The following is a 22,345-nucleotide window of genomic DNA, read 5'->3' on the forward strand; positions in this document are numbered from 1 at the left end:
ATTTCATATCAGTGAACTGAATTCACCCATCAACTATTTTTGAGATCAGCATAGGCCAACAGGTCAACATAGGCCAAGGGTCCACAATTTCAAATGTCTAAAATCCTCAATTTTCATCTGATTGACTTGAAAACTGAATAGGATTTGCATATCAGCTTACTGAAACCAACCACCAACTATTTTTGAGGTCAACATAAGCCAAAAGGTCAACATAGGCCAAATTTCTAAAATTGTCAATTTTCATCCGATTAACTTAAACTTTGAAGACGATTTGCATATCAGCTAACTGAATTCAGCCACTAATTTTTTTTGAGGTCAAAAGGATGCTCTACTGACTGCCATTCTACTTTGTTCTCTTTTGCCAAGTCTCTGAGTGATTTTTCATTACTTGCCGGAAAAGATTCCGGCAAGTATGTTGGTTGGTTGGTTTGTCTGTCTGTCTGTCTATCTGTTTGTCTGTCTGTCTGTTTGTGTGCAGTATTACGTCTACACTGTTGCACATAGAATCGCCAAAGTTTACACACATATTTATCTTGCCCTGGAATAGACTGTGCCCAACTTTTAACTCTCTCGGCCCAAGGCCTCCATTATGACGTCATAATTCGATAATTCGACAAGTACAAACTGGTGGAGGAAAAAAATAATGACGTCATCGGTCACGTGGTTCGGCCGCCATCTTGGAAAAACCGGAAAAAAAAAAGCACCTCTATATCTCCGAAAGTGCTGAATAGAAAAAATTGAGACGTGGCTCATTGTAAAGAACTCTCCATGGGGAATAAAATATGTTGATGATGATGTCATAGGGGCCTCCATTATGACATCATAATTCAACAAGTACAAAACTTCACCCGATCAAGATTAAATTTCTTGAGCATAATCTAGGAATAAATTAGTTTAGAAAACAAATAATGATGACGTCATCGGTCACGTGGTTTGGCCGCCATATTTGTCCAAAATGGCCGATAAAAAGTACATTCCGGCAAGTCCTCGGTCTCTGACCGATTTTTCATTTGTCTGTTTGTTTGTTTGTCTGCACAGAATAAATATGATTTTCTCGGCAACCGTTGGTCCGATTAACAGGAAATTTCCACCATAGGTGCAACTCCACCTGTCGAATTTTTCAATGATAATTATGACGTCATAGGTCACGTCGTATAGGCGCCATCTTGGAAATAAACGAAAAAAATTGCACCTCTATATCTCCGAAAGCACCGCATAGAAAAAATTGAGAGATGGCTCATTGTAAGAAACTCTCCATGGGGAATAAAATTTGTTGATAATTATGTCATAGGTGCCTCCATTATGACGTCAAAATTCGAAAAGTGCAAAACTTCATCCGATCAAGATGAAATTAATTGAGCGTTATCTAGGGATAAATTGATGGAGAAAAAAATAAAATAATGATGACGTCATAGGTCACGTGGTTCGGCCGCCATATTTGTTTTTTTACACAAAAGCCTTAAAAACACTGAAAACAGCCTGGCGAGGGTCTACAATCTCTGATTGCTCTTTCTTGTTCATTTATGGATAATGTTTGAGTCAATATTTTCCCAACAGTGATGCAATGAACTCCAGAGCTTAGTCAGACTGCTCAGGTAAATTTTATCTTTCTCGCAACGTATTCACTCTTCATTTATTGTCCTTCTAAGACAGTGTCAATTAATAATAGCTATAGTAAATTGAAGAATATGGATGCATGTCTTCAATATTATGATAAATTTGTGTTTGAAATCGTGATTTGAGAAAACTTGGCATTGATGTAAGTCGACTCATACATTTGCACCCCACTGCATATATACAGTCATGTGAAAAAGTAAGTACACCCCATGTAAAGTTTTGACTTTTTCAACATATTTCAACATACAGCTATTTGATCTTCATTTCAACAATATTGATGGATAAAGGTGATATAATATAACAAATATCATGAAACATTTACATTTTGTAGTCCATTGTATAATTTAAATAAACATAAATGCAAATTTCGCATGTGGAAAAAGTAAGTACACCCTGACATTTATCATTACTTCAAATACCTAAAATTATAATCAGGTGCACCAGCTCAGGTGTAAATGATTAGAACATCGTTAGAGAGGATCTTAGAGGAACATGTCTTATTTAAACCTCAGACATTTAGTTTGGTTTGCTCTTTGTTGTTGAAGTGTGCGGCATCGCCATGCCTAGGTCAAAAGAGCTCTCTGAGGGCTTCAGAAAGAAGGTTAGAGATGCCTACGAGTCTGGGAAGGGATTTAAAAAGATCTCCAAACAATTTGAAATCAATCATTCAACTGTCCGGAAGATCATCTACAAGTGGAGAAGATTCCAAACAACTGCTAACTTGTTCAGGCCAGGCCGCCCCAGCAAGTTCAGCCCGAGAGCAGACCGCAAGATGCTGAAAGAAGTCTCTAAGAACCCCAGAATGTCATCACAGGTCCTCCAGGTAGCTCTTGCCACTGTTGATGTCAAAGTGCATGAGTCTACCATTAGAAAGAGGCTGCACAAATTTGATCTACATGGGAGGTGTGCCAGGAGGAAACCTTTGCTGTCCAGAAAGAACATCAGGGCAAGACTAAAGTTTGCCAATGAACACCGAGGCAAAGACCAGCACTTCTGGAACAATGTGCTCTGGACAGATGAGTCAATGGTAGAGCTATTTGGCCACAGTACCAGAAGACATGTTTGGCGAAAACCAAAGACAGCATTTGACCACAAGAACCTGATACCAAATGGAAAGCATGGTGGTGGAAATATTATGGTTTGGGGCAGCTTTGCTGCATCTGGGCCTGGGCAGCTCACCATCATAGAATCCACCATTAATTCTTCATTGTACCAGAGGGTGCTTGAGGATAATGTGAGGCCATCTGTTGGAAAGTTGAAGCTCAACCGAAGGTGGACCTTGCAACATGACAATGACCCTAAACATACCAGTAAATCCACCAAGGAATGGCTGAAAAGAAAGAAATGGAGGGTTCTGGAATGGCCAAGTCAAAGCCCGGATCTAAATCCCATCGAGATGTTGTGGGGGGATTTGAAACAAGCTGTGCATGCAAGAAACCCCTCAAACATTGCACAGCTGAAATAATTCTGCATGGAGGAGTGGGCAAAAATTTCTCCCAGTCGATGTCAGAGACTGGTAGACAGTTATAAGAAACGCCTACTTGAGGTTGTTTCTGCCAAAGGGGGCAATACCACCTATTAGAGCCAAGGGTGTACTTACTTTTTGCACATGCGAAATTTGCATTTATGTTTATTTAAATTATACAATGGGCTACAAAATGTAAATGTTTCATGATATTTGTTATATTATATCACCTTTATCTATCAATATTGTTGAAATGAAGATCAAATAGCTGTATGTTGAAATATGTTGAAAAAGTCAAAACTTTACATGGGGTGTACTTACTTTTTCACGTGACTGTACACACACTTGGAAATCTGATGATGTAAGGCACTATTCTAAATATTAAGTGATTATTGGATAAGGTGTTTAAAATCCTACCATTACATGATGTCTTCCGAACTTGTATTGTGTCCCTACAGTGATGCTGTGGTCTCTGCGACATTGAACCAAGAGCTGGAAGAACACTTACCTCCCCAGAGATCTCACCCTTATGGCATCACGACCGTGTTCGCACAATGTCCCCCAGGTAATTTCCTCCACATGCATCACACAGCCAATAAGATGGTCCTTGTTGGAGGGGCTGTTCCAGCTGATTGTGCACATGCCTCCAGCAAAGAAGTAATGGCACTTTGGATTCGCGAAGAAAAATTTGACTGTAACCTCTCAATTATAGAATCGCTCATTTGCTATCTTATTATCTTTCTTATTATAATAGAGCAAACGTATATGGTTTAGTATGTTTGTCTGTTTGTTTGTATGTATGTTTATATGCGACCAAAACGTCTTCTTCTTCTTCAAATTAAATTAACACCCTCTTAATTACGTTTAGACTTCTGAGACCCCTCAGACCTTTTACGACCCTTTAAGTCCCCCAAGACCTTTAAGACCACCAAGACACCAGAAGACCCAAAATAACTTTAAAGACCCAAAAGACCCCAAAGATGTAAAACACCCCAAAGACCCAAAATACCCTTGAATGCCCTAAAGCGCAAAAATACCCAAATGGCCCCAAAGACCCAAAATACCCTGAATACCCAAAACACCCTGAAGACCCAAAAATACCCCAAAGACCCCAAAGACACAAAACACCCTGAAGACCCAAAACACTCTGACAACCAAAAACACCCTGATGACCCCAATGACACTTAAAGACCCTTTAGACCCAAAATACCTTTAAATACCTCAAATAACCAAAATACCCCAAAGACCCTTAAAGACCCTTAAAGACCCTTATGACCCAAGAGACCCTTATGACCCAAAATACCCTGAAGACACCAAAGACCCCAAAGACCCTGAAGACCCAAAACACCCCAAATACCAAAAATACCCTTGATTGCCCAGAGGATCCAAAAGACCCAAATGACCCTGAAGACCCAAAAGACACCAAAATGGTCAAAGATGCCTATCCCTCTGAAACGACGTGTGGTGAGGTGCACCGAGCGCACCGAGTCACACTTGTACATATATATGGAGCAGGTGGCCTGCAAGAATCCAGAGTAAGCATTTCTGAAATAAGAGTCTTAGGAATTTCCAATGATGTGACCACATAGTGCAGGTTTATTCACTCATCCAACATCAGCAATGAGATATAGGCCTCCAGAATTCATGTTGACATGCTGCTTTCCACTGCATCCCAAGCCTGGCCAGCATTAAAACAAGGAAATGGAGGACATGGAACAAAGCACAAGCAGATTCGAGACCTGGCCTTAAAAAGCAATGGGGTTCTTATTTTATTTCAGTTCTAAGATGTCAGAGCTGCATTGATGGCTCATTCAGTCCAATTATGGTGAAACATTCCTTGCACACCGAATGACCGTGCACTCCCCCCCCCCCCCCCCCCCCATAGTATCCTCGTGTTTGGCAAAACCCCAGTGGTGTGTGGTGTCGGACGTTACGTGTCATCACGTAAGCTGTGCCCAAAATGAGCAGCTGCTCCCCGCCGGCCCACCGGACCTGGATCCTCATTTGAAATTGAATGCATGTTCCAGCTGTCTTGACCTTGAAATGTGCTGCAGGTCACGGTCACGGTTCTGCCTTCATGGCATTGTGAACAAATCACTATTAAGGAGAAAGCTAAAGCATATAATTGTTTTTCAGTTTCACAAACTGTCCTAGGACAGTGATTTTTTTTTTTCTTTTAGAAATTAATTTAAGGCATCAGTTGGAGAGCAGTTTGTTGGCACAGGCTTTGCCGGGTGGTTTGCTATTACCTTCCCAGCAATCAGTCAGGATAGGAATATGTAATTTGTTCAGCATGCCGGTGATAGCTTGCCTACTCGCCGCGAAGGACACCATGGGATCTTTAGCGTCCACCAACTAATCCTGGCAGATGGGACGCCCGGCTTCACATCCATCCAAAGGATGCCTCGCTCGGCATGAAAACACCGGAGTGACCGTTTATGCCTGGGTCAGATTCAAACCTAGGCTGGACGCCCGGAGCAGAGTGTGCACGCCTGTATGCTTGCCTTCCAACCCCCATCCTTAAGTATACCTTTGTACTCCATATTTACCTCCACCAACCGGTTATGCTTCCACCCTGTCTGTCTGTGTACCTGTTTATTACTTGCGGAAATCGAAGATTTTTCATGTGGTGCTTCATGTCCAGTCTGTGGCTGCTGGTTGCATCATTTTCTGGGGGCGTGGCTGCTGCTGATGCAATGCCTCTCTAATATGAAAATACGCATTATGTAGAGTGAGAGCTTCGTCGACATTGGTCAGTCGATCGAGTACGCAGCCCTCGCAAAATAAGGATCGTTTTTTTATATTGTTTAGTTAAGAGATGTGAGCTACGTGGTGGTGTCGACTCTGAAGGTAGTTAAAGTGTATTCAGGATTGTTTCCTGTCATTGCGTAACGGAAATTAAGCCTTAATTTGAAGAAAGCCGGAAGTAGAAAAATAAAACGGAAATACGTCACGTTCTTCGTGTGGCCTTCGTTTAACGCTTGAGAGATCGGCCAGCAAAGCAAGATCACGTGAGCAAGATGGCGGATCATGGAAGGGACATTTGAAATGACAACATGAAATTTTGTTCCCAAGGGAATGGGGAATGACAGTGAAATTTTGAATGGATTTACATATAATAATAATAATAATAATAATGCATTTATTTTATATAGCGCTTTTCAGGAAGCCCAAAGACGCTTTGACAGAGTGCAAAACATAACGCATAGCAAAACATAAAGACAATTGCAAAAAAAGAAGAATCAATAGGGAAATATTCAAAGCACAAAGGAGGGAGAAGGAGAGGAGATAGTCAGGGGTTAGATGCTGTGGGTTAAATGTTGAATGCAGTGTTGAACAGGTGGGTCTTGAGTGATGTTTTGAATGTGGTGAGTGAGGAGGAGTCTCTGATGGTGTGAGGTAGCGAGTTCCAGAGGGTGGGAGCAGCGATGGAGAAGGCCCTGTCCCCCCAGGATCTAAATTTGGTCCGGATGGGGGGGGTCAGGAGGTTGGTACCAGCAGAGCGGAGGTTGCGGGTGGGAGTGTGTCTGGAGAGGAGGTCAGCCAGGTAGGATGGGGCCAGGTTATGGAGGGCTTTGTAGGTCAAGAGGAGGATTTTGTACTGGATTCTCTGGGAGATGGGGAGCCAGTGAAGCTTGTAAAGGACGGGGGTGATGTGGTCACGGGTCCGGGAATGGGTGAGTAGACGGGCAGCGGAGTTCTGAATGTATTGGAGTTTATTGGTGATTGTTGAGGGTGAACCATAAAGGAGGCTATTGCAGTAGTCCAGACGGGAAGTGATGAAGGCGTGGATGAGGGTTTCTGCAGCCACAGAGGAGAGGGATGGACGGAGACGGGCGATGTTTTTCAGGTGGAAGAAGGCTGTCTTTGTGATCTGTTTAGTGTATTTGTCGAAGGAGAGGGTTTGGTCAAAGATGATGCCAAGATTCCGGATGTGAGGGGAGGTGGACACTGGGAAACCGTCGATGTTGAGGGCAAAGTTATGGGTGGACTTGGTGAGCGTTTTTGGGCCAATGATGATTATTTCAGATTTATCACAGTTAAGTTTGAGGAAGTTGATTTGAAGCCAGGATTTTATTTCAGTGATGCAGTTTGTCAGGATAGAGTGGGTGGCGGTGGAGATGGACTTGGTGGAGATGAAAAGCTGGATGTCATCGGCGAAGCAGTGGAATTGGAGACCATGACGGCGGATTAAGTGACCGAGGGGGGACAGGTAAAGGATGAAGAGGAGGGGGCCAAGAACTGAACCTTGGGGGACACCTTGGGGGAGGGGAGCAGTGGGGGATTTGCAGTTATTGATGGAGATGAACTGACGTCTGTCAGAGAGGTATGATTTAATCCAAGAGAGGGCAGTGCCGGTAATGTTAAAGGTGGTTTCAAGTCGGGTGAGGAGGATGGTGTGATCGATGGTGTCAAAGGCAGCGCTGAGGTCGAGGAGGATGAGAATGTTGAGGTTGCCAGCATCAGAGGAGAGGAGAAGGTCGTTGGTGATTTTGAGGAGAGCAGTTTCAGTACTGTGGTTGGACCGGAATCCGGATTGGAATGTTTCATACAGGTTATTGGCAGAGAGGTGATGCTTGAGTTGAGTGGCTACAGCGCGTTCCAAAACCTTTGACAGAAAGGGTAGGTTGGAGATGGGTCTGAAGTTATTTAGGGTGTCAGGGTTTAGTCCAGGTTTTTTCAGAATGGGGGTAACAGCAGCAATTTTGAGGGATGGTGGGACGATGCCTGTAGACAGGGAGGAGTTTATTGTTGCAATGATAAGTGGAGAAAGAGCAGGAAGGGAGGCCTTGACAAAGCTGGAGGGGATGGGGTCAAGAGTGCAGGTGGCAGTTTTCATTCCGATGAGGAGTTCAGAGAGGTCAGTAGGGGAGACTGGGGAGAATTGAGACAGGGGATGGCAGGATAAGGGGGGGCAGGTGGTTTGAGGGGGAGCGGGTGCGGCGGTGGTCAAGCTGTTGTAGATGTTTTCAATTTTGCGTTGGAAGAATGAAAGGAAGGAGATGCAGTTGTCTATTGTGAATGACTGGGTGGTGGTGTTCAGGGGGCTGAGGAGTTTGTTTATTGTAGAGAAGAGTGCTTTTGGGTTTCCGGAGCCAGAGTGGATAATTTGAGAGTAGTAGGCGGAGCGGGCGCGGGAGAGGGCATCTTTATAGTGTTGTATGTGGTCCTTGTAGGCCTGGGAGTGAACTGTGAGACCTGTTTTATTGCGGAGTCTTTCAAGTTGGCGAGCACGAGTTTTCATTAGGCGGAGCTCAGGGGTAAACCAGGGAGCAGAATGGGTGAAAGAAACTGTTTTGGTTTTTATAGGCGCAATTTGGTCAAGGCAGGAAGAGAGAGTGTGGTTGTAGTAGTCAGTGAGGTCAGAAGGGGTGTGGAGGTCAACGAAGGGAGAAGTGGACATTTTTTCAGAGAGGGTCATATGCATGCAATTGCCATAGAGGTTCGCTTACGAAGCTCTCTATGAACCACCTCATGATGTACCACCAGCTACACTACCTTAGTCACTACACCCAACAAATTAAAACACAGCAAGGCCAAGAGATGAAGTAAACATTAAAAACAATACCTACTACTAGTACCGACTGCAAAGCCGCAATGAGCTGGCGAAGCCAAAACCTCTTGCCACTATTTTACCCATCACCATGGCATCAGTAGGTTAGGTAGTTGGTAGTAGGTAGTTGGTAGTCGGTAGGTAGGTAGTTGGTAGTAGGTAGGTAGGTAGTTGGTAGTAGGTAGGTGTAGTAGGTACCGTACCTGGTAAGACTTGGTAAAAGAGAACAGCAGACAGTCCTCCCCAATACCTGCATACCTCTTGCCACTATTTTACCCATCACCATGGCATCAGTAGGTTAGGTAGTTGGTAGTAGGTAGGTAGGTGTAGTAGGTACCGTACATGGTAAGACTTGGTAAAAGAGAAGAGCAGACAGTCCTCCCCAATACCTGCATACCTCTTGCCACTATTTTACCCATCACCATGGCATCAGTAGCTTAGGTAGTTGGTAGTAGGTAGGTAGGTAGTTGGTAGTAGGTAGGTGTAGTAGGTACCGTACCTGGTAAGACTTGGTAAAAGAGAAGAGCAGACAGTCCTCCCCAATGGCAATACCTGCATACAATACAATAAATGTCACAAGAAGCTTAAGGAAGTAACTATACGATGTGCTAGCTTAAGGCCTATTTTTAACTGGGCTTAACATACGTTCTCACAGTAAGTGTGTAGTCTTCTAACTTCAGTCGCTGTCAGGCGCCAGGGCTGGTTCTCTGACTCTCCGGGCACGGCAGCTTCGTCCACCAGAAGAAGTTAGCTTGCAGTGATTAATTCGGTGAATTCCATCTCAACTTCGGATATTTCCGGCCGTGAAAAACTATCCGTATTTCTAAACTAAATATGTAAACCGCTTATACCATATTTCTGGCCGTGAAAAACTATCCCGTACGGCCGCGAGATTTCTAAAAAATAATTCTTCGTCAATTTTAGAATATTTGACGCCGTTTTCACCCTCCGAAACGTGTAATAATATTTTTTCAAATGCTCGAATCTCATTGGTTCTGGTCTTTGATGACGATTTTCGTTGAAGATAACGAGGTTGGTCTTAGCGTATTTTAATTACTAATGAGAGGTTTCATTAGATTATGAATGAAAGAACGACGGGTGAAACAAACTCCTATTGAACTTTTTCACAATTGTTTTATGCAAACTTCCACATCCGGTCGATGGCTGTCTCCAGCACTCCATCCAGTGAGTGATTTCATTTTAGAAATATTTTTGCAAATGCTCGACTCTCATTGGGTCCGGTGTTTGGTGACGCGTTTTGTTGAAGATAACCAGGCCCGTGCGGGCCGATGTTGGTCTTAAATTATTTTATTAATACATCGGAGGTGCATAAGATTGTGAATCAAACGACGACGGGTGAAAGAAACTCCTAATGAACGTTTTAAATTTGTTATGCATACTTCCGCCTCTGCAAGATGGCTGCGCCCACTGCGCTTCGGATTCTCGAGCCAAGGCATAATCAGGTTTTCAACATAATACGTACTCGTTTATTGACAACACCGGCTTCGCCGGCTATTATAATTAAATAAAAACTCAACATCAGAGAATGTGGGATTCTCGTGTATATAAAACGTTTGCCGTCACCGGAAATAGATATATCGCCATACTGCGAATATGATCACGTGAGCAAGATGGCGGATCATGGAAGGGACATTTGAAATGACAACAGGAAATTTTGTTCCCATGGGGAATGACAGTGAAATTTTGAATGGATTTACATATACATGCAATTGCCATAGAGGTTCGCTTATGAAGCTCTCTATAATCAGTCGGCTGGTACTCATTTTGCTGACCTCAGAAGGATGACAGGCTGAGTCAACCCACCTGGTGTTTATAGCACAGCAGGTGGCTCAAACTCAGGACCCGAAGATCTCAAGCTCCCCCTTCTCCTTCGATCTCAAGCTCCAATCAAGTGATTCTTCATTATTGAGTGATCAGGCTAAAAACGATATGTACCACAATATCTCAAAACTAAAATGACGGATTTGGACGAAACTTTGTGGACAGGTTGGAAGTGTGAGAACGTCTAATTGATTTGATTTTGGTGAAGATCTGAATCCAGATACGAGAATTTTTAATTTTTGAAGTGATTATTTACCTTTGAGAGATGGGGGCCAAAAACGATATTATTGATATTTTCGTGATATTTCAAAACGTTATGGACGAGTTATGGCAAAACTTGGCGGATGAGTTCGTTAGGTGACAAGAACAAGTCGATTCGATTTTGATTCAGATCCAGATTCAGATCCGGCCTATCAGTGGGATGCATAACATAAACTGTTCAGCCTGGTGGAGGTTGCGCTCTACCAGGTGCCATTGTAGTTATTCCTGTTTGTGGTGCAGTACAAAGCAGTCAATATCATGCTTGCTCGCCTCTGAGCTGTCTTATCCTAAAATTATACCCATGTGGAGTCTAATCTGACTAAAAACACATGTCCTGGTACATCACATGGGCGCTACCACTTGGATAACATTTTCTTTTGGATATGGACAAAAAGCAGCCTGCACATTGTGCAATGCATTCAGGTTCTGTTTATTTATTACGTATAGGGGAGAACGGGGCACCTTGAACCAAAGGCCTCAATTCCCTTAGTATAACTACCTTCACCTAGCTAGATATCTCTAGTGCATGATCACCGAGTGGCAAGTCGATAAACTACTATAGTCATTAGCACTTGCCTTTTCGTTTTGCAAGATTACACTGATTTTTTCGATTTCGACTGACACTGGACATATTTCTGGCCCACAATGCAAGTTTGACTGGCATTTCATGGTTCTGGATCTGAATGTGCTGGACGATGGCTCACACGTGCCTCTTTGCAGTTCCTCAAAGTTAGGTTTTGCGGACCAGATGCATCACGTCTTTCTGTTATCGTTTCATTCCCGAAATTGTGTTTTCATCCAATATTATGTGTTTTGACGTACCTTGTTGTGGCGTATTATCGAATTTGTGTCAACATTTGTGATTGTCTAGCCTACGTCCCAAGGCATCAGTTAGTGAGCGTTCCCGTTCTGTTTCTACTCGAACACGTGTCACATTCAGCTTTCTTTATTCCAAGTGTTCTCCTTTCATGCTCTTCACTTCAAAAAAAAAAATATATATATTAATCTCCCTCGGTCGCTTCAATCTAATCTTCTTTCTAGGGCTTTAGGGCAGCTGTTAGCCACCATCTCCTGTCATTCCCCATCCACAACCATGATCTTTTCAACCCACATTAACCGTCTCCAAACCAATTCCAGTTTTTCTTTCTACTTCTGTGATAGAAAATTTGCGGCCATCTTGTTCACCGCCTCTGCCTCCCCTAGCTCTCATTCTTCCTCACGTCCCTTATTTCTCCAAGTCTTCCTCTATTTTATCCCTCAATTCTGCCGGTGAGTCCTCCTCCACCCCCCACCCCCTTTCTACTCTTTTTCCATTCTGTGTTCCAGCTCCTCCACGAGCCTCAAGACTGTATACAAAAACTGGTCGATAAGCAGTGTGCGCAAAAAGGGAACATTGCCTGTGACGTCACAACTTATCACAAGTTTGTTCAACCACCTCCAATATGACATTTCAATGAGCTTCTTCTGCATCTCATTGTTAAATTTAATGATATATTCTGCAGTTGAGTCACGAGGTGTAGTTTATAAAACCTGGTTCATTCAGTCAGATATCTGAGCCACCATTATGTACCAAGGAATACCGGTTTGCCTTGTCTGTTTCGTCTTCCCCTTTGGCAGGCATCGCTTGGTCATTATTCATTCAATTAAATCATTCATTCCTGCATTATTAAGTGGCAAGATAGCTCAGTTTATATTGTTATATTCCACGATATTATTGGGTTGTTTCCCCGAAATAACTTCATAGAGAGGGTCTCGTTGTCCGTCCATCTGTACGTACAGTACGTCCGTTAACATTTGACTAAACTTCACAAACCACTTAACCAATACGGCCCAAATTTGATATGATGCATCAGGACAGCAAGGTCTCGTGGGCTTGTGATCCCCGTCCAGATGTGCCCCCGATATGGGATATGAAAGGGGTGTTTTGCCCCAAATATTGGTATTGCATTTTTTAAAATCTTCTTAGAAACCGCAAAACAAATCCAGCCCATACTCGCCACGAGGCATCGGGACCGTTCCCTGACCTTAAGTTGTGCCCCTTATGATCGTATCTCCCCCAGAAAGGATTTCACGGGCCCACTCCCTGAATCCCTCATCTTCACTAAAACATCTTCTTCTTCACAACTACCTGAGCAATACGAACCAAATTTTGTATAATGCATCAGGATGGTCTCATGGAGTTTGCTTCCCATCTGGATCCGCCCATTTAAAGGGAATTAAAGGGGGGTTTGCCCCAAATGTTGTATTTCATTCAAAAATCTTCTCAGAAACCGACAACCGGATCCAGCCCAAAATGGCCATGCAGAATCATGACCATGCCCTAACCTTAAGTTGTGCTCCCCATGACCATATCTTCTCTGGTAAGGGGACTTACCAGAGTTAAGGGGCCTGAATGTCTCCATGTTCAAATATGTCTCCCTCCCCTAATGTTCACAAATGTCTCCCTCCCCTAATCCCTCATATTTACTAAAACATATTTTCCTCTCAAACTACATGACGGATGTGGACCAAATTTGGTACAATATATCAGGCCATTAAGGTCTCATGGGGTTATGTTTCCCATCTGGATTCACCACTAAAAGAGGCTGAAATGGGAGGTTTCGCCTCAAATTCAGGTAATTTATTTTTAAATCTTCTCAGAAGCCGTGGAGAAATAACCGTCAATCCCCAACGTGGATATTTTCTAATATTGCTTGGTTTTTACTGATTCATACATTAATTTATTCCTTCATTATTAAGCAGCAAGATATCCCAGTTTATATTGTTACTAGCAAATACCACCCATCGCTTTACTGATGGGACTATTGAGAGAGGGGAGGAGAGAGAAAGAGGTGGAGGGGAGAGAGAGACAAGGGGGGGGGGGGCGGGGAGAGGTAGAGGGGGGGGGGGTGAGAGAGGGGGAGAGGTGGGGGGGGGGGGTGAGAGAGAGAGGTTGGAGAGAGTGAGAGAGAGAGGTTGGAGAGAGTGAGAGAGAGAGAGAGAGAGAGAGAGAGAGAGAGTGAGAGAGATGAGAGAGATGAGAGAGAGAGGGGGAGATGAGAGAGAGAGAGGGGGAGAGGAGAGAGAGGTGAGGGTGGGGGGGGGAGAGCGGTGAGAGAGAGAGAGAGAGAGAGAAGAGAAGAGAAGAGAAGAGAAGAAGAGGAGAGGAGGGGAGAGAGGTAGGTGGGGGGAGAGAGGTAGGTGGGGGGGGGAGAGGTGGGGGGGTGAGAGAGAGAGAGGTTGGAGAGAGGGGGAGAGGAGAGAGAGGTGAGGGTGGGGGGGGGGGGGGGGAGAGCGGTGAGAGAGAGAGAGGGGGGGGGAGGAGAGAGTTAGGTGGGGGAAGAGAGGGAGGGAGGAGAGAGTTAGGTGGGGGAAGAGAGGGAGGGAGGAGAGAGTTAGGTGGGGGAAGAGAGGGAGGGGGGAGAGAGAGAGACTTTCTATGTGTTGGAGATTTAAATTGCACACTGAACCCCTCCCTTAATGGGAATGGGACTGAGCCACATGCACTGTAACCAGTACGAGATCGCTTGTTCGTTATATCTCAAGATATATGTTGACTGATATTTGGAGATTGATACTTCTGAGGCAGCGAAAATTTGCTCGATGCCGCTGCTCTAACGATTTAGTGCCCCCAGCTCGACTATGTTTTTGATAATTTCCTTAACTTCATCTTAAATACCTCTATTCCCCCATCTGTTTTTTTCTGACCACCATGTAGTTGTCATGCGGTTTCAATTACCACTTGTTAGGGTGGTGAGCCCTTATCGGGAGTTCAATACAGCACTTGATCAAAATGAATCCTTTCTTACTTATTTTGGGACCTTTTTGGCACATTACAATGCAATGAATAAGGAATTCTCCTGATGATGCCAGTGGTGGGCAATGTTAAAGCTCAAATTAGAGGTTTTTGCGAAAAAATTGAATGATGTACTACTTGCGATCATGACAATTAATATAATGGAGCTAATGCGTAATTGGAAATATATATATATATATATATATATATATATATATATATATATATATATATATATATATATATATATATATATATATATATAGATATATACACACAATGTTAGGGTGGTGAGCACACACACACACACACACACACAGATACAGCGCCTTCAGAAAGTATTCAGGCCCCTTGACTTTCTTCACACTTTGTTGTGTTACAGCCTGAATTTAAAATGGATTAAATTGAGATTTTTTTTGTCAATGATCTACACATAATACCCCATAAAGTCAAAATATGGAATATTTTTATTAGAAATGTTCACAAATTAATTATTAATGAAATACAAAAATATCTAATTTAAATAAGTATTCAACATACTGAGTCAATACTTCGTAGAAGCACCTTTGGCAGCGATTACAGATTCAAATCTTCTTGGGTATGTCTGTATCAGCTTTGCAAATATGGATTTGGGGAGTTTCTCCCATTCTTCATTGCAGATTTGCTCAAGCTCTGTCAAATGGGATGGGGAGTGTCAGTGATCAACAATCTTCAAGTCTTTCCACAGATTTTCAATGGGTTTCAAGTCTGGGCTTTGGCTGGGCTACTCAAGGACTTCCATGTTCTTGTTCTGAATTAATTCCAGTTTTGCTTTGGTTTATCCTTGGGGTCATTGTCATGTTGGAATGTAAATCTTCACCACAGTCTAAGGTCTTTTGCACTCTTGAAGCAGGTTCTCCTCAAGGATTTGCCTGTATTTGGCTGCATTCATTTTTCCCTCTATCCTTGCAAGTCTCAACAGTCCCTGCTGCTGAAAAGCATCCCCATAGCATGATGCCACTACCAGCATGCCTCACCGTAGGGATGGTGTTAGATGGGTGATGAGCTGTGCTCAGTTTCTGCCAGACATAGCACTTTGTATTCAGGCCAGAGAGTTCAATTTTCGTCTTCTCAAACCACAGATTATTTTGTCTCGTGCTCCCAGAGTCTTTCTCGTGCCTTTTCAGGATTGGCTTCTGTCTGGCCACTCTCCCATAAAGCTTAGATTTGTGAAGTGCTGCAGAGACTGTTGTCCTTCTGGCAGGTTCTCTCATCTAAGCCAAGGAACTCTGCAGTTCTGGCAGAGCGGTCAATGGGTTTTTGGTCACCTCCATGACCAAGGCCCTTCTTGCCTGGTTGCTTAGTTTGTTAGCTCTATGAAGAGTCTATATAGTTCCATATTCTTTGCATTTCTTAATAATTGAGCTCACTGTGCTTTTGGGAACTTTCAACAATCTAGAAATTGTTTTATACCCTTCCCCAGATCCATGCTCCAAACAATTCTATCTCGAAGTTCTACATACAGTTCCTTGGACTTCATGGTAGATTTTCTGCTCTGACATGCACTGTCAAACCACCCAGAGCAGAAGAACCGCATAGCAGAGGTTCTTTGGACCATCCCCCCTGGCTTGGCCAGGTGTGCGTGGTCTCAGCAACTGGCTCCGTATGCGCCTAGGTAATTGGGGTGGGGTGTGGGGGGTTTGGTTCCTAGGGATGGCCTCTCTGTACTGCGGATGAGCCGTGTTGCGGGCAGAACCAAACATGCTGTCCCCGAGACTGCGCCCACCTGGCCAAGTCATACATGGTGGATAGTTTGATGGACGTCTGCTATGCGGGTCTTCTGCTCTGGGTGGTTTGCTTGTTCTGGATGGTTTGGTTCTGTTGTGATTGGTTTGGTTCTGCTGGTTGGTTTGGTTTTGCCTTGGGTGGTTTGGTTATTAGTCCCCTACCGGTGTAGACCGGAGGGGACTATGGGTTTGCACTCCGTCCCTCCGTCTGTCAGTCTGTCCGTCTGTCAGGCCGTCACGCAAAGAACAGTTTTCCGGACTTTTTTTCTAAACTCTTAATGCTAATGATTTCAAACTTAGTACATGGTTTCCTCATGATAAGTTACAGATGAAGTTCGATCTTCACGACGTTTCGGTCATTTTTGACAAAGTTATGGCACTTTGAACTTTGGGAATTTCCCCAACAGTTTTTCCGGATGACAGACTGCTGGTAGGGGACATGTATTTCAGCGCAATACTCAGAATGCTTGTTAGTCCCCTACCGGTGTACACCGGAAGGGACTATAGGTTTGCACTCCGTCCCTCCGTCCGTCAGTCTGTCGGTCTGTCAGTCTGTCTGTCTGTCAGTCTGTCTGTCAGTCTGTCTGTCAGTCTGTCAGTCTGTCAGTCTGTCAGTCTGTCAGTCCGTCAGTCCGTCAGTCCGTCAGTCCGTCAGTCCGTCACGCAAAGAACAGTTTTCCGGACTTTTTTTCTAAACGCTTAACGCTAATGATTTCAAACTTGGCACATCGTTTCCTCATGATAATTTACAGATCAAGTTCGAACTTCACGACGTTTCGATCATTTTTGGCAAAGTTATGGCACTTTGAACTTTGGGAATTCTGATAATTCTGATGATCCTTAACTCAGTGCCATTTTAAGTTTTAATTTCCTTTAAAAAAGATTTTCTCTGCAATAATAGGACCGATTGAGATCAAATTTTCACCATAGGAGGGACTCGGCCTGTAGAATATTTTAATGGTAATTATGACGTCACAGGTCACGTGGTTCGGGCGCCATATTGTTTTTCGTGAAAACACGACAACCCCTTTTTCTCTGCAACGGCTGAACAGATCGAGGCCAAACTTTGCAGGCAGAATCGCATACCCATGACGAACAAAAAAGTCAGCGAGCATGACGTCATGTGTCACATGGTTTCAGAGTTATGACGTTTTTAAGCATGAACATTTAAAACCGAGCCCCTCCCTCATTTTTGATCCAATCGAGGGGAAACTTCACAGATCTGGTCCGCATGTCAGTCTACTAAAATGTCCTTTTGGAATTTGCGATAGCTCACGTGGTTTGGCAGATATCGTTAATTAAACGAAAATATTTAAAAAATGGATATCTCTTGAATCGTTAGTACCTCAGACCGTGAATTGGTAATTATATAATTCGCACAGTGCAATACATGCAGGCCGCTCCACGGAGCTACCTTGTGAGCTTATCAACGAGGCGAGGCATGACACACGTGTCTCAGCATACCTCAGATCAAGTTTGAAAACCAGCATCAACCGTGCATAAATTTGCATATTCGATCATTTTGGACAAAGTTATGGCACTTTGAACTTTGGTAGGGGACATGTATTGCAGCGCAATACTCAGAATGCTTGTTCTGCATGGTGATCCTGCTTGTGCCTCAAATATCATCATCATCATCCGCACTTTCCCATCAAAATATATGTGGAGAACGTAACGAGTGTTGTGGAGCACTGTTGATATCCGATGGGCCACGAGTGGAGTATTCACAAGGAAGTATTTCACAAACAACAGCGAGTGAAATGTGGCACATACAGTCACGTGAAAAAGTTAGTACACCCGTTGTATAGTTTTGACTTTTTCAACATATTTCAACATAGATCTTTTTTTTTCTTCATTTCAACAATATTGATAGATAAAGGTGATATAATATAACAAATATCATGAAACATTTACATTTTGTAGTCCATTGTATAATTTAAATAAACATAAATGCTAATTTCGCATGTGCAAAAAGTAAGTACACCCTTGGCGCCAATAGGTGGTATTGCCCCCTTTGGCAGAAACAACCTCAAGTAGGCATTTCTTATAACTGTCTACCAGTCTCTGACATCGACTGGGAGAAATTTTTGCCCACTCCTCCATGCAGAATTCTTTCAGCTGTGCGATGTTTGAGGGGTTTCTTGCATGCACAGCTCGTTTCAAATCCCCCCACAACATCTCGATGGGATTTAGATCCGGGCTTTGACTTGGCCATTCCAGAACCCTCCATTTCTTTCTTTTCAGCCATTCCTTGGTGGATTTACTGGTATGTTTAGGGTCATTGTCATGTTGCAAGGTCCACCTTCGGTTGAGCTTCAACTTTCCGACAGATGGCCTCACATTATCCTCAAGCACCCTCTGGTACAATGAAGAATTGATAGTGGATTCTGTGATGGTGAGCTGCCCAGGCCCTGATGCAGCAAAGCTGCCCCAAACCATAATATTTCCACCACCATGCTTTACAGTTGGTATCAGGTTCTTGTGGTAAAATGCTGTCTTTGGTTTTCGCCAAACATGTTTTCTGGTACTGTGGCCAAATAGCTCTACGTTTGACTCATCTGTCCAGAGCACATTGTTCCAGAAGTGCTGGTCTTTGCCTCGGTGTTCATTGGCAAACTTTAGTCTTGCCCTGATGTTCTTTCTGGACAGCAAAGGTTTCCTCCTGGCACACCTCCCATGTAGATCAAATTGGTGCAGCCTCTTTCTAATGGTAGACTCGTGCACTTTGACATCAACAGTGGCAAGAGCTACCTGTAGGTCCCGTGATGACATTCTGGGGTTCTTAGAGACTTCTTTCAGCATCTTGAGGTCTGCTCTCAGGCTGAACTTGCTGGGGCGGCCTGGCCTGAACAAGTTGGCAGTTGTTTGGAATCTTCTCCACTTGTAGATGATCTTCCGGACAGTCGAATGATTGATTTCAAATTGTTTGGAGATCTTTTTAAATCCCTTCCCAGACTCGTAGGCATCTATAACCTTCTTTCTGAAGGCCTCAGATAGCTCTTTTGATCTAGGCATGGTGACGCTGCACACTTCAACAACAAAGGGCAAACCAAACTAAATGTCTGAGGTTTAAATAAGACAGGTTCCTCCAAGATCCTCTCTAACGATGTTCTAATCATTTGCACCTGAGCTGGTGCACCTGATTCTAATTTTAGGTATTTGAAGTAATGATAAATGTAGGGGTGTACTTACTTTTTCCACATGCGAAATTTGCATTTATATTTATTTAATTTATGCAATGGACTACAAAATGTGAATGTTTCATGATATATGTTATACTATATCACCTTTATCTCTCAATATTGTTGAAATGAAGATCATATAGCTGAATGTTGAAATATGTTCAAAAAGTCAAAATTTACATGGGGTGTACTTACTTTCTCACGTGACTGTATACTCTATGATGTACCCATCTGATATCAATGGTGGTACACAACGTGAGTTTGGGTTTATATTTATGCCATGATCCCTCAAATTGGATGTTTTTGGATGGAAAGCAGCTCGGATCTTCAACACAAAACTTGCTCAATCAATGACGTCACAGTAGCGATGACATATTTCAAGATTGCCACCGCGAGTTACACGTGTCGCTAAAGGAAATGTCAGGTGCGGCCATTCTGCTGTACTTATATTTCTATGAGTATGTCCCAAAAAGAATTTCCAGGTGTGCAGTGTCCCAGAAAACATATCTCTTTGTGGAAATATCACCACTTTAAATTGCCCACTAAAGGGGGGCGATGCCCGTGAATATTTACCTTCTTAAGACAAATTCTTTACTTGCAAAACAATGTGTCTTCTTCTAATCTAATGATAATGGACAGCAGCAAATGTTTTATTTAAAGAAAGCCCTTTTAATTAATTATTGGCTGAGCGTGCGAAAGGTGCAATCCTTCGGAAGAGCATGGCTCTTTTGCAGAAATTGAATACTTCTTGCACATTTTTCTTAAAGCTAGAAACTGCCTCTAAAAATCAGAGGCAAATATTGTCCTTGCGTTCTGCTGATGGAAAGATTTTCATTGGCCCTAATTACATTAAGCATACTGTACATCATTTATTTTCTCACCTCCACTGCTCTAATCACACACTTCCCCAGGTCATGTACATTAATTTACTGCTTCATTGCCTACATTTACCGAAGCCCAGAAATTGACTGTTGAAGTTGAAATAACTCTGGTTGAACTTACTAATGTTTAAAAACTGTGCTCACCAACAGGGCACCTGGATTAGATGGTTTTCCACTGCAATTCTACAGCAACTTTTGCTGGGATCTGTGGGCATCACATTTATTATTTATTATTCAACGTTTTTCAGAAAGGATACAAATCGGTGAAATTACCTTGAGCTGCAGATGTGCTATTATTTCCTTAATCCACAAAAGAGGAGATCTTCAATTTTTTTAAATGTTAAAATAGAGGTTATTATCTTGTGGAACATGAACATCAGTGCGCTGGTGACTGTATCAAAGCACCTGAAAAAACTCTGGAAGTGTCTATAAATAAGGTAGTGATGACCGAGAGTAATGTCCAGGCCCCAGGTGGGACTTCATCCGACATGTTGGAATCCATTGATGTTGTGGAGGTAACTGAGCTGTCGCAATCATCGACAGGTCATTCGCAATTCCCCCCCCCCCCCCCCCCCAACTTGTTGTTTTCTTCCTTGACGAAACTTATAGAGATCGTAAGATGGTTATTTAAGAATACTTTCTTGATTTGGTTGAATTTATCCACATGGCAAAGTTTATAATAAAAAAGCCTCGGGATTTTGATCTGATAAGATCAAAGCACCACAGGCTCAGGAAATTCATCACAAAAGCAGGGTTTCAGTGTTCTCAGCTACATGCTGAAGTCATTGACAAGGAATGAACACTTTAACTCTTACAAGTTACAATATGAATGATGGTGGTGATCACCACATCCACCAGGTTCAAGTGAAAAAGTTGTTCCAGCATATAAATGTAGACTTGATTTCTTTGATTGGTGTCGTCTTTATAAAAGGGCAATGCTTTTTACTCCACTCACGAAAAGCGAAAAGTGGGGTTAAGCAATTGGTTCGCCGTCTGTCCGTCCGTCCACAAACATCCGTTTATGATCGATGAACAACTTAATTTCAATTGAATGTTATATTTTGAATACAAATCAGAACATAAATCAGAACATGAATCAGAAAACAAACCCTCGTATTTTTGCAATACTTTGGCTTTGAATTTGTCCCGATCGCACATGCGCAGAGAGAGAGACTTTTCTTAAATCGGTGAAGCTGCTTCAATATTTCGCTCTGTCCTTCCTCCAATCCGTCCGTCCATCCCTCTGTCAAAAATGAAGAAAAAAAAACCTTTCTACCCCACCTTGTTTAATTATAAGGGGTTCCAAAGTGTAATTCTAGAGGGTTCTAAAGGGTAATTCTGAAGGCTTATAAAGGGTAATTATAATGGGTTCTAATGGGTAATTCTAAAGGGTAATTCTAATGGCTTTCATTCATTTCTAGGCTTTTCCTATGTCATATTAAAATGCCAAACTGAGCGCTTCTTTCAGACACAGGTGCGATTTTTAAAATTTTACTCTGTCTGCCTGGCTGGCAGTCAGACGAAATTGAAAAATCATTCCAGACAGGAAACTTACTATTTTTAAAGATCTCATAAAGGACATAAGCAACAGGCACGAACAACTAATATAATGTGTTAGACAGGGTGGTGTAATAGACTGTGTCAACAGTGGTAAAACCGGGTAAATTCCAAATTAATGAATTATTTAACGTATTAATATTTTGCATATACTGTACATAAACATTATACATGCATATACACTTTATATTTTTTTTGTTGTACCTAAAACTCTTTCTCTTTCTCTCCTCTCTCAGCACCTTGTCGATAATCATCATAGACAAGGCGTTTTACATTATTGATTATTCAAAAGGTGTTGTATAAATACAATTTTTATTATTATTAACTAACATTCAGGTGCTATACTTTATTTGGTGCTGCACCATGGAGTATGTTGTTATTATAATCCGGTTGTATCTTACACAGCATAGTCCCTTCAGTCAGTCGGTATTTTTCGTGGCACATT

General features: G+C 42.7%; 1 protein-coding gene across 1 annotated transcript in view; it reads left to right on the plus strand.

The window, feature by feature from the left end:
• The window catches only part of NID1 (nidogen 1), a 151,859-nt gene that overhangs the window by 124,657 nt on the left and 4,857 nt on the right, over positions 1–22,345 (plus strand). The window contains exon 19 of the mRNA XM_068132499.2: positions 3,541–3,647. Coding sequence (XP_067988600.2) covers positions 3,541–3,647 — 107 coding nt within the window. The remainder of the gene's footprint in view (positions 1–3,540; positions 3,648–22,345) is intronic.

The sequence above is a fragment of the Myxine glutinosa genome, chromosome 12 (assembly GCF_964187855.1).
Source record: "Myxine glutinosa chromosome 12, kmMyxGlut1.1, whole genome shotgun sequence".
Taxonomy (NCBI): Eukaryota; Metazoa; Chordata; class Myxini; order Myxiniformes; family Myxinidae; genus Myxine; species Myxine glutinosa.